This window comes from Sander lucioperca, chromosome 20 (assembly GCF_008315115.2).
Source record: "Sander lucioperca isolate FBNREF2018 chromosome 20, SLUC_FBN_1.2, whole genome shotgun sequence".
Lineage (NCBI taxonomy): Eukaryota > Metazoa > Chordata > Actinopteri > Perciformes > Percidae > Sander > Sander lucioperca.
Window position 1 is genome coordinate 19,649,151 of NC_050192.1, and position 16,846 is coordinate 19,665,996.

At 42.7% G+C, this 16,846-nt stretch overlaps 1 protein-coding gene and 1 long non-coding RNA gene across 3 annotated transcripts in view; one reads left to right on the forward strand and one right to left on the reverse strand.

Moving 5' to 3' along the window:
* The window catches only part of LOC118493955, a 19,662-nt gene extending 7,900 nt beyond the window's left edge, over positions 1-11,762 (forward strand). Inside the window, exon 3 of the long non-coding RNA XR_004895998.1 lies at positions 11,545-11,762. This is a non-coding gene — a long non-coding RNA (uncharacterized LOC118493955). The remainder of the gene's footprint in view (positions 1-11,544) is intronic.
* Positions 5,490-16,846, reverse strand: part of cand1 (cullin-associated and neddylation-dissociated 1) — a 67,289-nt gene continuing 55,932 nt past the window's right edge. For both annotated transcript variants that reach the window (XM_031296985.2, XM_031296984.2), the window contains exons 24-27: positions 14,097-14,266; positions 9,627-9,791; positions 8,563-8,670; positions 5,490-6,726 (exon numbers count right to left, since the gene is read on the reverse strand). In XM_031296985.2, the coding sequence (XP_031152845.1) occupies positions 6,502-6,726; positions 8,563-8,670; positions 9,627-9,791; positions 14,097-14,266 (668 nt within the window). In that variant the 3' untranslated portion in view covers positions 5,490-6,501. The remainder of the gene's footprint in view (positions 6,727-8,562; positions 8,671-9,626; positions 9,792-14,096; positions 14,267-16,846) is intronic.

The window sequence follows — 16,846 nt, forward strand, 5'->3', positions numbered from 1 at the left end:
TACCAACATTTGCAGCATCCTGAGCCTTTTTGGTAAGGTTACTAGGAAAACTCAGCCCAGAGTAATTTTATTCTCCCCAAAACAAGTTTCCTTTTTATTTTTAAAAAACTATAAAAAAAACTTTCACAGTTTCCCGCTACTTCATTGCAACAAACATACAAAAGACATCGCAACTTTTTATAAAAGCTCCCGCGAAATCAGGCATTTTGGTCCGCAACAATCGCAAAAAAAAAAAAGGCAGCGAAATCCTGGAGGGACTGTCTAGTGCAGGTCACAGCTGACGGGGTCGATTCGGCCAGGTCCTGAGGACTGCACTACTCCAGTAGGTGGGACATTGTCTGTCCTGCTCCACAGCTGCACGTGTCTTCTGTCTGGTGGTTCCATGCTTTCGTAAGTGCTTTGCACCTCCCCTGTTCCACTCGTAGTCTGTTGAGGGTCTTCCAGGTTAGCCATGGGAGGTTGTGCCCGTTGGAACCGATATCAAAGAACTTCAAACTCAGAGCGATCTCTCTCTGGTTGCCAATAGCAGCAAACCCTTCCTTCCCTCCTTCTTGTCTAGACACGGCCTTTGATATGTGTTCGTAACGTAGGTGACTTATATATAGAAGGATCATTTGCATCTTTTCATCAGCTACAACATAAGTATGGTTAACCCAAACACCATTTATTCAGATTCTTTCAAGTAAGAAATGATGTTGCCGTTTTTTGGCAGTTTGCAGATTATCTGTATCTGCGTTTTATTTGATAACCGATAAAGTTAATGAATTAAAAAGTGTTCTACTTTGGCTGCTCTACAGCTCTGTCTGTCGCTCTACTTCGGTTTCACCCACCACTGAGTCTGACTTAATGCCCCCCCACCCACAACACACGTTATAATGCTCGCCTAGCTGCTAGCATGGCACGCCCTCATACTCTGCTTCTGACTGGCTAGTAGTCCTTACCTAGCTACTGTCAGGGCACGCCCTCATACTCTGCTTCTGACTGGCTAGTAGTCCTTACCTAGCTACTTTCAGGGCACGCCCTCATACTCTGCTTCTGACTGGCTAGTAGTCCTTACCTAGCTACTATCAGGACACGCCCTCATACTCTGCTTCTGACTGGCTAGTAGTCCTTACCTAGCTACTGAGCATGTGCGACTCCCAACAAAGATAGAACAGAAGTGAGAGGTCTCACTCTGTAGCTAAAACAGAGAGCTCAACACACAGGGTGAAAAGAGGAGCTGCAGCAATGTGCAGTACAACAACAATATTAAACCATGTAAACCTATTCTGATATAACCTCTAAATACAATTATGAACCTGAAAATAAGCATAATATTAGCACTTTAAATAATTGCTTAAATCATTCAAAGTTTTGTGTTTTGGAGTTTGTAACATTCTAAAATCTTAATTCTGACTTAAAGATTTTCATTTTCACTGTAAATGCATATCGGTTATCGGTTTAATTAACTACAAATAAACGGTATCTGCCTTGAAAAAACAGTTTCGGTCGATCCCCACTGTGTTCACCAGCCAGTCTCCAAGTGTGTCTATAAAAAACCTTAAAAACCTATCAGAAAAATAAACTTTTTACAGCCTTTTTCTCTGAAAACGGCACTATGCGAGCGCTGAGAGTGACCCCGAGCTGTGAAAACAACGAGCTGAAACTATAAAGCTCCGTGAAGACTCAGCGGATCATTTCGGTTCAGTGACATCGACTCTCCGAGGCTCCCGGCGTCAGTCCATCAGGACAGAATACATCAGCCAACTTCAAAAGGAGGAGAAGATGATCAGCATGTCAATGATCAGCCAGGCTGTAACACACAAACTCATCAATTCAGCTGTCGCTAGGAGACCAGATGAAAAAAAGGGCGTCAGTCGTTTTTGTTTGCTGCCCTAACGAGTTTCTGCCTCACTGAAGCAGCCAATCAGAGCAGAGCTCAGCACTCTGGACAGGACGCCGTTTATTTAAATTCTAACCTGTGTGTCGGGAGATCACAGCAGCACTGGAAGCTCATTTAAAAAAATCTAAATCACGATCTGATTGAAAAGAAAATCTCAGCTGTAACCAGGGGCGTTGCTGTAATCTCAGAAGTGAGGGGGGACAGATTGTTCAGGATGATTTCTATTGAAAGATCCTCTCCCGTTTGTCTCCCCAAATCGTAGCCTTCATTTCATTTATGATTGATGGAAACACTGACATTTCCATAAACCGTTCCATATTGTTTTACCGCTGCATCTCGCCCAATGGGAGACCTGCTGACATTTAACTAGTGTAGCGGGGTTTGAGAGCATGCCTACCTGGAGAAACGTTTGGCCGTAATAGCCCAAAGTTGGTGGCCTCTGGCACATTCTAATGCCACTATTTCATTCTAACACTGATCTTAATTATTCCATATTTAAATGAGTTTTCCTCCCTTTATTTTTGTATGTATTTTTATTATATATTATTTTACTATTGCCTATATCTATAGGAGTCTATCAATCAACTGACGCAACCTGAGTAACGTGCACACTCGCCTACTTATGTTGCGTTCAAATCAACTCGGACGTGTTGTAACTGTGGGGGACAGAGGGCATGTCCCCCGTGTACCCCACGTACCCTGCATCCGCTACGCCCTTGGCTGTAACACTCTAACACTAGGGGCCCTTTTTAACGATCTACGCGTACGGCGTGAAGAGCCTGGCGCAGGTGCGTTTAGGGCGTTTACAAATCCACTTTTGCTAGTTTGACGGCGGAAAAAAGGGTCAGTGCGCCGGGCGCATGGTTCTAAAGGGTTGTACTTAGTGTCTTCATTAATCAGAGGTGTGTTTTGGGCGTAACATGCAATAAACCAATCAGAGGTCATCTCCCATTCCCTTTAAAAGCCAGGCGTGTTTGGACCTTGGAGCATTGCTGTTATGATGGAGGATTTGCTGAGCAGGAAGGAGAGACGTTCAAGAGAAGAAACTGATCTGCTCGTGCATGAAGTGAAAGCACCAGTAACCATAACATGTAATATAAAATATACTGATATACACAATAATACTATTTCACATTGTAATATTTTCAGTTGTAATCTTCTGCATGTGTGTGTGCTGCTGTGTGTCCCTGTGTGTGTGTAACAAGCATAGTGTGCACGAGTCTAGGTGCATTTTACTGTTAAAATAACAATGAAATGCTGCGTTATTGACTTTAGACCAGGTTTTTGTTGGTCAATGGCGCGATCACTTCCCGCTGCCTCAAGATAGCAATACGCCCAGAATGCACCTGAACACACCTCCCTGTAAGACCAGCACGCCCAGAATGCACCTGAACACACCTCCCTGTAAGACCAGCACGCCCAGAATGCACCTGAACACACCTCCCTGTAAGACCAGCACGCCCAGAATGCACCTGAACACACCTGCCTGTAAGACCAGCACGCCCAGAATGCACCTGAACACACCTCCCTGTAAGACCAGCACGCCCATGGGCCACTGATGGGCGCAGGTGCATTTGTTATTTACATGACGTGGGCGCTGGACGGGAAATTGACAACTGCGTTGGTCTTAAACTAGCAAAGGCACTTGCGTTGGGCTTTGCACTGGGTGCAAGATAGGGTAAGTAAGTTATGTATGTGCCTTTGGCCTCGCTAAATTTGCGGGGCGTTTTCTGTGGTTTTTACAATTCCTCTTGGATGCGTGCTTACCGTCTGGCACCCGGTCGATTGTCGCTTCGTGTTTATAGAGGTTGATGCCCAGAAACATCCTGAACACAAAATGAAGAGAGTCCTAGAAAACACTTCACACGTGATGACTGAGAAGGATTATGGTTTTGTTATTTTAGGAAAATTGTACTTATTGTACCTTTAAGTAAAGGATCTGTTGGCACCACGCTAACATGCTGATATTTAGTGAGTTATTCTGTGGGCTACAACTTTTTCTAGGCCACAGAGTAACTTGAATAATTTATTTCCTTTTTGTATGCCGAATTATCTATCAGCAGCTATTGTTTGCAGTGTACCCATCATTATACAGACAACTATCACCGGATTACTTTGATACTGAAGAAGTTTAAAACGTGATGATTGTAGCCGGGTTAGCTCAGTTGGTAGACCAGGCGCACATATAGGTTTATTCCTCGACGCAGAAGGTCCAGGGTTCGAGTCCAACCTGTGACAATTTTTACTGCATGTCTTCCCCCCCCCCTCTCTCCCCTTTCATATCCAACTGTCCTATCCATTAAAAGGTGGAAAAACCCAAAAAATTATCTTAAAGAAAAGCATTTCTAAGCAGATTTATGGCTTATTCGTGATAACCATCAGAGATAATGATATCTGCAGGAAGTGTAAGTCACACTGAATATTAAAGTGTGCATCACATCTGTATTCAGATTTGACTCAGTTATGACATATATATATATATATATATATATATATATATATATATATATATATATATATATATATATATATATATATATATGAATTTTCAGACGCTGTTCAACCGTCCGAAAAGCACTTTGTTTGAAGCATAGCGGCAAGGGTTGTCACGATTCTCCAAATCGATTCAATCTGACTTTGGATTTAAACTTTTTGTTTTCAAAAGGAGCCACTAGATGGCAGAAGGGTACTTTACACCAACAGTTTGAGTTGTCTCAGAGTTTACAAAAAGCCCACATGCTTTAGGTTTACCTTGGTTGTTTTGTTTCCATAACTCAGTCACGGGGAAGGCAAAATGTAGCCACACCGGTGACTTCAGGGATGCAGGAGAATTTTACAGTTCTGCTGTTTCTCCGTCATCTCTGACTCCGGCTGTGGCCGTGGTGTCTGGAAAAGAGCATCTGCAGGCTACCGCTAAGCTAACGTCAGTGTTTCCTTTAGGATTTATTTTTAGCAGTGGGGGGCAGGTCTGTGGAGCTGTTCGTTTCATAGTCGACTCGGAAGAAGGCAACGTTTTGACAATAAACTCCATCAACACAACAGTATGTGGAGTTAAACTGGACGGGTCCAATAACCTCTGAATAGTTCTACTTGTTGTTAAACTGGACGGGTCCAATAACCTCTGAATAGTTCTACTTGTTGTTAAACTGGACGGGTCCAATAACCTCTGAATAGTTCTACTTGTTGTTAAACTGGACGGGCCCAATAACCTCTGAATAGTTCTACTTGTTGTTAAATTGCAATGTGAGCGGCAGCCAACCATTATGCATTATGTCGACAGGATCATTTAAAAAGGCAACCGCGACTACATTTTTTGTACAGCCCTATTTCTGATACCGTAGTGGCAGAAATTTTGCCATGGTGGGCCGCCACTACAAAATCAACAGAGGAAACACTGAACGTTACCTTGTGTCTTTAGCTGCATGCTACCAGCCGGTAAGCTACGCAGGAGGAGGGGGGGGTGAGAGAGAAATAAATACTCGGGGAATCACTGATTGAGCTTTTGATTTGGATAGTCAAAATCAAAAACTTATTTCGATCGATTTTTGATTTCAAATCCAAATGGTAACACCCCTGGTACAGACACAAGAAGAAATAAGACAGAAAGAAGTATGAAGGCAGGCAGAAATGGACCTTTTTTTTATTTTTCTTGGGCGATAAACAACAGTGGATTGTCCTGACCAGACCGAACTGAACCGGGTTACACCAGACTGGATCCGGTTTTACCGGATCAAAACCAGACTGACACCGGCTGGAACCGGTTTTCGGGGGCGGCCGGGGCAGACTGCGACGGGTACAACAAACAGAACGATCAGAGTATTGTTACTTTGTGTTACACACTGCGTTTACGGTCCGATCCGGTCTGGTCAGGTTGGACCTGGTCCAATAATCTCTCCTCCTCCCTTCAGAGCGCTGAAAGGAGCGAGAGGCGCGTCTATTGAATCAGGGGAAACAAAAGAAGCTGATTGGTCCACAAACAGTAAAACCCCGCCCACCCATCATCGTCGTCGCCCCCCAAGCATCCTATTGGTTGCCTACATCATTCGCATTAACAGAGCGAGCCCTTCTCCCATTGGTCACCGCAGCCTCAGGCAATAAAGGCCGTTTTCCCATTGGTCAGTTTTGATAACACGCCAACTCAGTCAGTCACTCAGCAGCGGCCAATCAGGTTACAGTACAGTACAGTACCTGTGGAACCTTCTGGAATAACAAAAAGAAAAACAAAAAAAAAATAGAAGAATGATGATGAACAGGGAGATCAGCCAATCAGATGACCTCGCTAGAAAAACAAACAGGAAGTGGGAGGAGCTTCCAAGCCTCATATGGAACTTATTTTTCTGGATTTTTTTGTTTTGTTTTTGTACTTTTGTTTTTGTCCTTTTTGTCCGTGTGTTCGCCGTACGTCGGTCTCTTTCTTTCTTTTCCAACAGCTGATTTCAGTGCAATGCATCATGGAACGATCAATCGCTAGGAGAGGGTGTTTCACTATGAGTGTGTGTGTGTGTGTGTGTGTGTGTCCTGTTGTCATGGAAACATGCTGCAGGGTTTAGCGCTCCAGCAGCTAGGGGGGGGGGGGGTGTTGCCGTGTTGCATCGTGGGGGAGCTGTGTGTCCGTCTCTCTAGCTGGTGTCCATGGACTCCATGTTGGCGGAGCTGGAGTCCCTCTGGATGGACTCGAAGATGGCCGCCAGCTCCGGATTGGACGAGATCTGGGACTGGAACTCCGACATCAGCGGGGACTTCTCGGCCTCGGGGATCGTCAGCAGCGCCACGACGGCTCGCATCGCCGACCGCTTCAGCTCGTCCTGCTTCTCAAACTCCTGCTTCACCGAGTTCGCCTTCACCTGCAGAGACAATTTAAAAAGCCATATTGTCTTATTGTATTATCGCCATGAAATGACCAGCTTCTTCTCTGGGGACTACCAACGTTAAACTTCACAACCGTCTCCTGCTCTCCCTCTGACAGATCAAATGACGTTAGAGACTCAGCCAAAGGAGGGAGTCTCCCACAACCACCTCTGATTGGCCAACACTATGTTTCTGTTAACCTTTCCTTGACTGGGTTACAGGTGCATATTAGAGGGCTGCATTGGGATTGGGTCCCGCGGGACCCAACGCAAATCTCGCGGGAGCGGGCAGTTTTAACTTTGCTGCGGGCGGGAGCGGGCGGCTAAAAAAAACACTGCGGGATCGGGATGTAGCCTGGAACCCCCCCACGCCAGCAGAAACCATAGATATACATATATACTGACTGAGTATATACTGTATAGGCCATCTATGAGCAGACACCAGCGTGTCTGAGCCTCCCAGGACGGGGGAGCTCCGAGCCAAGGCTCCGTCCACCCTCATCCTCTGCTCCTTCCTCCCCCTCTCTCCCTCTCCTCTCTCCCTCATCCTCGGCTCCTTCCTCCCCCTCTCTCCCTCATCCTCGGCTCCTTCCTCCCCCTCTCTCCCTATCCTTCTGCTCCTTCCTCCCCGTCTAACAGCAGCAAGCACCTGCCTTCTTTGCCTTCATCTTCTCCCTATTAACCTATAAAATGCGGGACGGGAGAAGACACAACATCAATGCATCTCTATTATTGTGCGGGCATAAATTCTCAGAGTTTTGCGGGTGCGGGCGGGAGTGGATGTACACATTGCGGGAGCGGGCGGGAGTGTAACACACACGTTGCGGGTGCGGGCGGTAATGGTCAGAAATTCGCCGGGAGCGGGATGAAGAAAACAGTCCCGCGCAGGGCTCTAGTGCATAGCATCGGCGACAGACACACAGGATATCAAACCTGTTTCAAGCCCTTTGAACCTGTAATTCTTTGTCCTCTGTCACTAACAGACAAACTGTAAAAACTCTAACTTGAAGCACTAAAATAAAAAAATAATATGTTTTTTACTATTATAATTTTTAGGGTGGCTGAGATGAAATTTAGGGGCTTGAGCCCCCCTAAAAAGGGTCTAAAATCGCCCATGCCAGACGTCCAAAAGTGAGCAGATTTTAATATCTGTTTATGTATGGCAAGTAATACAGTCCTTCCAGAAAAATGCAGAGTTTTTTTGTGATTGTTGCGGAAAAAAATCCTTGATTATGCGGCACGTTTTCTTAAAAAATGCGATGGAATATGCGGGATATTTATGCAATTTTATGCGATGAAATTGCGGGAACTTCCAAAAACTGCGGTTTCATCGTGGCTTCATCGCGGCGTTTGCAGCTTTTCGATGATGTTCACGTCACGTAATTACGTCACTTCATAACGTTCCCATGGCAACAGGGGAAAATGGCTGCTCTTGTGTGAAGTAAACGCAACATTTTTCAACTTTCTGCTAAGATATGTGTGACTTTTTTGCAACGAAAATGCGGGGATTATGAAATCATGCAAGCCCCGCATATTTTGCGCGAAAATCTGCAATTTAAGCGGCGAAAGTGCGGCGTATTTGAAAAAAAATGCGGCCCCCGCATAAATATGCGAACTTTGGCCAATTATGCATTGAATTATGCGATCGCATAATCACGTTTTTCTGGAAGGACTGGTAATATAGTTATCGCGATATTCAACAACATTACCACATATTGCATATTTTCCTCATATGGTGCAGCCCTAGTACCGGTGCAATATGTGTGTGTGTGTGTGTGTGTGTGTGTGTGTGTGTGTAGGTTGTGTAGAGTGTGTGTGTGTGTGTGTGTGTACCTTGGTGGTGCAGGTGGCTCTCAGCGGCTCCACCAGTCTGTCCAGTCTCTGTAGAACAGCACTGGGACACAGAGACGACAGCCGGGCCAGCATCAGGAACGTCAGCATCTGAGAACAACAACAACAACAACAACAGTCACCAGCAGAAACAACAGCAGGACTAGTAGCAGGGTTTCCCGCAGAAAAGGGCGGGGGGGCTATCTGCCACATGGCGCGTAAATGTTTGTACCAAAATAGTTCTGTTTTTCAGTCTTCACTTAGCCTACAGCTACTTTCTTCTGTTCCTCTGCTGTCTGCACGTCTGAGCTTGGCGGGGGCGTGCCAACACGCAAACACTAGCGCACACACCAGACGCCAGTCACCACGTCACTTCTGTCTACTGATATCTAGCGTTTCACTCAGGCTAATTAATTAGCTAGTAAGTGGCAGCCAGCCTTCCAAAAGAAAGCACAATGAAAATAAATAACCGATCATTAACCGTTGACCGACAAGCAGGTAACGGAGTCTCAGGTCACCGTCTGGGAGGCTCTGACACACTTTCCACACTCGGTGTCCGCGGACAGCTGTAGGCTGGTGCAACCAGGGCAGGACAAAATCAAAACGTTAGTCACTGTTATGCACCTTAAAAAATAAAAAATATATAAATTAAGAAGACATCTGTGTTGCACCGGCGATCTTTTTACTCTACAAATAACTAATGTTAGGGAAATCTGTTTATGTTTTATTACGCGTTTCTGGATTTGTTTTTTTTAAATATATATCGGCTGATATATCGGATTTTTAAATCACCAAATATTTGTGGTGTATATATATATATATATATATATATATATATATATATATGCGCCTTTAAAATACTTTATGGGTCAGTCTCTATTTTCAACTACTAACATTTCTGGTATCATGACATCCCCAGTGGGCGCAGATGATGTTTGTATTGATTTAAAAACACCTTGCACCGTCCTTCTCCTACTAAAATCCCTATTATTGAAAGGCGGCGCCTGGTATGGCAGTCATAATAATCCTGGTAGTAGTAGCAGGAGGGTGTTGGCGTGCGGCCGGACCTTGATGTCGTAGTGGTCCTTGAGGCCGTCCTCTACGTGGTTGAGGAAGGTGAAGATGTCCAGTCGGTCCAGGCAGCTGTCCAGCAGAGTGTACATGCACTCGAACGCAGCCTTCCTCAAGTCCAAACCGTCGTCCACCGTGTGTTTGAACGGACCCATCTCCACCTGAACACACACAGTCAAACATCACACACACACACACACACACACAACACAGACACACAAACGCACAGACACACACACCGAGAGACACGCAGAAACACACACAAAACACAGAGAGAGACACACACACACAAAACACACACACAGAGAGAGACACACACACACAAAACACAGAAACACACACACAGAGAGAGAGACACACAGTCAAACATCTGCTCATCAATTCCGCCTAACGCCAAAAACATCCGTCTGCCTCTATCCACGGTAGAAATAGATTTCACAGTTTTCTTCACATTTTCACGGACATTTCAAAACTAAGGATCCATAACAAAATGTCCATGACCCTTCACAAAGTATAACCCAAACAGAACTGTAAAAGTATACTTACCGAACGTTAATTACTGTATGAAAATAAACAGCAACCCTTATCGATCTCAAACTGTTGCTTATGTTCATATTTTAAATGTATTTTGATTCTTAACTCATTTCTGGAGTTTTCAAGTCTGATAAACAACGCAGCAACAAGTACGTAGCCTACATGCTACATCACATTTAGTTTTTGATTCATGTCTCTCTAATGACCGATACAAAATAGGGCTGCAACTAACGGATTATTTTCCTTGGAGATTAATCGGTTGATTATTCTCTGGATGAATGGATTAGTTGTTTGGTCTCTAAAATGTCAGAAAATCGTGAAAAATGTGGATCAGTGTTTCTACAAAGCTCAAGAGGACGTCCTCAAATGTCTTGTTGTGTCCACAACTCAAAGATATTCAGTTTACTGTCACAGAGAGAAGAAACTAGAACAATATTCACATTTAACAAGCTGACATCAGAGAAATTACACTTTCTTTTACATAAAAAAAGAGGCAAAATGATTAATCAATTATCAAAATAGTTGACAACTATTAGATACATCTTTGCAGCTCTAAAACAATTGGTGTCGTCATTAGAGAGTCATGAAATATTAAAAAAGTACACCTGCCCGGCGTTAAACAAACATATCAGATTCAAACTCTCCCACACACACTTCATTTTTTTCTTAATCGCTGAATATCAATAGTTAATCTCGATTAATCGCATGTTTTATCACATGATTAAAATTAATTTACTTTGCATTTCAAAACAGTTTTTAAGTCTGTATTATCAACGTAAACCAATTCTTACCAGTGTATCTGGATTAGGAATCAAATGGATGCAAAGAAAGTTACTTTATGAACTTAAATTTTAGATTTATTTGATTTATTTGAAATCAAAAGACGTGCAACGAGACTGAGGTAACACAATCGATGTCTTCAGAAATATAGCTTGCTTTTTAAAAAAGTGAAAATAAATTAGACAGTGAAAGTGCATGCACAAGATGTCAAGATGGTCAGCAGTTAGTTGCCACCCATTTCACAAGTACTTCAGTTCATTTTGTCAATTTGGTTTCATCCCCAGGTCTGTGGCGACTTGCACTCTCCAAAATAGTGCTCTGCCTGAGTCCGCTAGCATCAACCTGATTAGCTGGACTAGCTGCATGCTTAGCTCGTAGATGGTAGCTTAAGTCAGGAGCTTAGGTATTGTTTTTTATTCAGCTATGTCCTTGGAGCACCACTCTAAACAATTAGTTACAAACAGTTTCTTCCAACTGAGGAATATTTCCAAATTAAGAACACCAGTGTCAAAGGGTGAGTTGGAGATGATCATTCATGCTTTCATTTCCTCTCGTTTAGATTACTGCAACAGTCTGTTCACCTGTTTGAGTAAGAAGGAGCTCCAGGCTGTTCAGAACTCTGCTGCGAGGCTTTTAACTCACATTAACAAATGAGCACACATCACACCTGTTTTAGCTTCACTTCACTGGTTACCAGTCCAGTATAGAACTCAATTTAAAATCCTGGTCCTTACTTTTAGAGCCCTGCATGGTCAAGTTCCTCCATACATCTCTGACTTGATACAGCTTCACACTCCCACCCTGGAGTCTGAGGTCATTAGGTCTGAGGCTATTAGTCAGTCCCTCCAGAAAAACGTGATTATGTGATCGCATAATTCAATGCATAATCAGCCAAAGTCTGCATATTTATGCGGGGGGGGGGGCGCATTTTTTCAAATACGCCGCACTTTCGCCGCATAAATTGCAGATTTCCGCGCAAAATATGCGGGGCTTGCACGATTTCATAATCCCCGCATTTTCGTTGCAAAAAAGTCACATATATCTTAGCAGAAAGTTGAAAAATGTTGCCATGGGAACGTTATGAAGTGACTATATTACGTGACGTGAACATCATCGAAAAGCTGCAAACCCCGCGATGAAGCCGCGATGAAACCGCAGTTTTTGCAAGTTCCCGCAATTTCATTGCATAAAATTGCATAAATGTCCCGCATATTCCATCGCATTTTTTAAGAAAACGTGCCGCATAATCAAGGATTTTTGCCCACAACAATCACAAAAAAACTCCGCATTTTTCTGGAAGGACTGATTAGTGCAAGGCCGCCCAATTTTGGGCCCGCGGGCCAAGTTTGGCCCGTGCTGTCTTTGTTTTGGCCCGCCATGTATTTGACATGCTCATGCTTATTCTCCTCTTATTTAACAGTAATGACTATGAAACGTACATTTTGTGCAGTTAAAAAGTACGTAATCTGAGTTTAACAGCAATGTAAAGCACAGTGCTGGTAAAATTCCCATTTAAATTACATACATACGTTTTTATCTATGGAGAATGGCAAGAATTACTGTATTCTTCAACATCGACATTTATTTTTGGCCCGTGGCCTTCCATCCAGATACATTTTGGCCCTTCATATGAAAGAATTTGGGCACCTCTGGATTAATGGTTCCCCACACTCATTTTAAAACTAGAGGGGAGCAATCATTCCCAGCAGTGGCTCCTAGGCTGTGAGATGACTTGCCTCCCTCTCTATGCTGTATGAATTCTGTCAAATATTTTAAAAAGCAACTGAAGACTCTGCTGTTCAAGCAGGCTTTCAGTTAGTCCAGGGGTTTTTATGGTTGTTTGTTATGTTTTCTATTTGTATTTAAATGTTCTTGTATTTTAATTGTTGTATTGTACTACATTTTATTGTAAAACACTTTATCTGTGAAAGGTGCTGTACAAATAAACTTCACTTACTTAAAGTTGAAGTGCTTCGGTGATATTTTAGTTCCATTTCACACAAGGTGCATATTGCTTTGGACTTCTCGACTACCTGGGACTTTGCGGTTATGTTACATTATGCTAAAAGTTATCCACAGAAGATTACAGTTAAAGCTGGGTAATATATCGATATTATATCGATATCGTGATATGAGACTAGATATCGTCTTAGATTTTGGATAACTGTTGTAACTGTTCTATTATTTACCTTTCCCCACTTACTGTACGTCCACACCGCCGCCGACTTGATCTTCTAAAGATACAGGAAGTCATTCATTTTCAATGGAAGCTGCTTCTCTCAGCTGCAAGGAGCGGAAAATCTGTCGGCGTCGCGTTTTGGGCGTTTTGAGCGACCAGAGCGTCAATCAGGAAGTTGAAAGTAGGTCAACTTTATGGTAATGAGCTATGACGCGGTTCAGCGGCAACCAATCAGAATATAGACGTCCTTCACGCTGGCTGATTCCAGAGAAACATACGATGTAAACTTTGGTTCCTAACAAAACATTAGTTATAGGGACCAGTTAACGTTACCTGCCGGTCACATGGTCTCTAAACAGTCCGCTCACGGTGAAGTCCTGCACGGATCAACAGCTGGCGGCTGCTCGCTCTGCCTGCACGCTGCCGCGGTTCAGCGGCTAACGAGCGAGCTAACTGCTAACAGACACCGCTGCGACCAACAACCAATACACATTCTGTCATTATATATGTCATTTATAAAAGGTTTCTAGTGTCAGTGTATTGGCCGTGCAGTGGCTGCTTGATCTTTTTCCATGATGAACATAGAATGCTGCTACGTCAGAGCGGCCAAAGCCTCAAACAGCTTCCCCGGACTTTCTGACAAGCGTCCTTGACCGGGCGGCCAGAGCTTCTTTGTAGCTCAAGTTGGCGGCGGTGTGTGGACGTACAGTTAGACATTATATTCACATTACTGATGGTTATTTATCTAAAATCTCATTGTGTAAATATTTTGTGAAAGGGTATTGCTATCGATTGTATTGGTACTGCTATTGGTATCGATATCGATATCGAGGTATTTGGTCAAAAATATCATGATATTTGATTTTCTCCATATCGCCCAGCCCTACTTACTGTAACAATTCATTTCATTAAACAACAACAATAATATTCCACGACTCTTCCAGGTTTTCCCCTGATTTCCGTGTGTTCTCACCTCTCGGATCAGCTCCTTCCTCACTTTGGTCTCGTTGTACAGCTGAGGTAAGACGGAGTCCAGCAGCTCTCGGATCAGACTGGGCTTATTGTGGGCAGCAGAGTTAAACGTTACCAAGGCAACGCGACGCACGTTCAGGTCCGGGTCCTCCAGCGTCTTCAGGAAATCACCTGAGGAAAATCAGCGAGATTTCGTCTCATAAAGGTGCAGCTGCACACTGAATACATTTTTTTTACACTCAAACAATTACTGTTCACTGGAGCGCTGAAACTAATTATCCCTCCTGGTGTCCTCGGGTCAAATTTGGCCCATTTTCAAAATCTCTGTATCAGAAATATGGGTTTCTTTTTAACTAAATTACCCAAAAATAACATGGATGATTCCCTGCAACGCTCTCCGCAAGTACAATTACTTATCATTACTCTCTTTGAATTTTGAGTGTTTAATTTTATAGCATTTGAAAAAAAAAATGTAAATGGTTTAAACGGTATCCTGACTAAACTTTGACAGACTGTACACCAGTCTCTGATTATCCATCAACATACGTTCCTTTAATATCAGTCAAAATTATTCCTAATTTCAGCTTTTTTCCAACTGAAAAATTAGGTATAATTTCATATACACAAGGTTTACTGACCATGAATTCCAAAAACAAGAAACTATAGTGGTTAGAAGTTGGTGTTAGTGGTGGTGGAAGTGAAAAAATGTGTCAAACGTTTGAAAAAAATGACAAAAACATTACAAAAAAGTGTCCAAAAAAAAAGGGACAAAAATGTCAGAAAAAGCATCAAAAAAGTATTTTTGACCCGAGAGGACGAGGTCGGTGGGAAGACCACACAAGGGTTAACTGACCAATGAGTTAGTAGACTGACAGTTTGGGTAACTGATTAACAGTTTAAATCATTTTTAAAGCTAAAACTTCAACTATAACTTCTAGCTACTAGGGGTACAGGGATACACTTGAGTAGCGCGATTTTTTATTTAGCAATACTATATCGATTTTCAAAAACGCAACATTGATTTTTTTTAGTTTACATGCAAAAATATTCATGTAAGACAGTGGTTCACATTTATGTTGTGTTTAAACCCCCTACCGCTAGATGGCTATGCTGAGACACACCACTGGTGTCCTTGCCTAACAGTGCCTAACAAGTTCCTAGCAGTGCCTAACAGTGCCTAACAGTGCCTAACAGTGCCTAACAAGTTCCTAGCAGTGCCTAACAGTGCCTAACAGTGCCTAACAAGTTCCTAGCAGTGCCTAGCAGTGCCTAACAGTGCCTAGCAGTGCCTAACAAGTGCCTAGCAGTGCCTAACAGTGCCTAACAAGTTCCTAGCAGTGCCTAGCAGTGCCTAACAGTGCCTAGCAGTGCCTAGCAGTGCCTAACAAGTGCCTAGCAGTGCCTAGCAGTGCCTAACAGTGCCTAACAAGTTCCTAGCAGTGCCTAGCAGTGTCTAGCAGTGTCTAGCAGTGTCTAACAGTACCTAGCAGTGTCTAGCAGTGTCTAACAGTGTCTAACAGTGTCTAACAGTGCCTAACAGTGCCTAACAGTGTCTAACAGTGCCTAACAGTGTCTAACAGTGCCTAACAGTGCCTAACAGTGCCTGACTGTTTGCTAGAAGCTAACAACGTAGCTATGGCTGAACTTTGGCTACTTTAGCATATCAACATTAGCTCACTAAGAACCTGGGAACCACAATCCCAAACTGATTTTCTGTGTACTGAATTGTTTACCTAAAGTAAACTTCTTTGACTTTTATGCACATCATGTCTTTTTTTAAATATTAGTTTTTCTAAAATTATACTTTAAGAAAATCCCAATATATCGCCTTACGCACAGTATCAAAATATATTGCAATATATTGAATGTATCGTGATACGTATCGTATGGCCAGATTCTTGCCAACACACGGCCCTACTAGCTACAAAGCTACAACGTTAAGTGAACTCTGCCAGTTCCTCCCGGGTGTCCGATTCTCTGTTTTCTCCCGTTTATATCTTAGGAAACTGAAAAGCCTTTTGGATAATTCCGGCATCTTTAACCAATGTAAAACCATGCGTTCAATCAATTTGCACCGTTCCCTTCTTAAATAAACTGATTTTAACTGAATACATTTCAGTTTTGGGACGGTTGGTCGGACAAAATAAGACATTTTAAGATGTCACGTTGACGTTTGGAAAACATTTTTCACTGATTTCTAGGATTTAAATGGACCACTAACAATTAAACCAAACTGTCAAACTTTAAGCATGCTGGAGCTTTTATGATTTCTTTAACTCTTTTTAAGACATCACAGTTAAAGTTGATTACGTTTTTTCCCTTTTTCTTTAAATTCATGATAAACTGAATGGAGTTCTGCTGCAGCGGTGATTTTATAAACACTCACAGCTTCCACGGACTTCACCAGGCTTCTTAAACTCACAATTATCTCCTACATTAGTGTTGATTCTTAATCTTTAAGTGGATTCATATTCATAATGTTTGCAGGGTGTTTGTCTCACACACAGAAGTTAGTCTTGTCTATTATTTAAGATGAAAATTGTACTTTCTTAAAAACAGGCAAAAATATAGCAGTAACCTGCCAAAAATCAAGTTGAATTTTGCTCAATTTTTTTCCCCTTTCTGTTCATATTTCAGAGTAAATGAGAGAATATAACTGAAACGATTAGGTGAATAATCACTTAAGTCGATCAGAACATTAATGGGCAACTATTTTGATAACTGATTAGTGGTTAATTGGTAAGAAGAGAT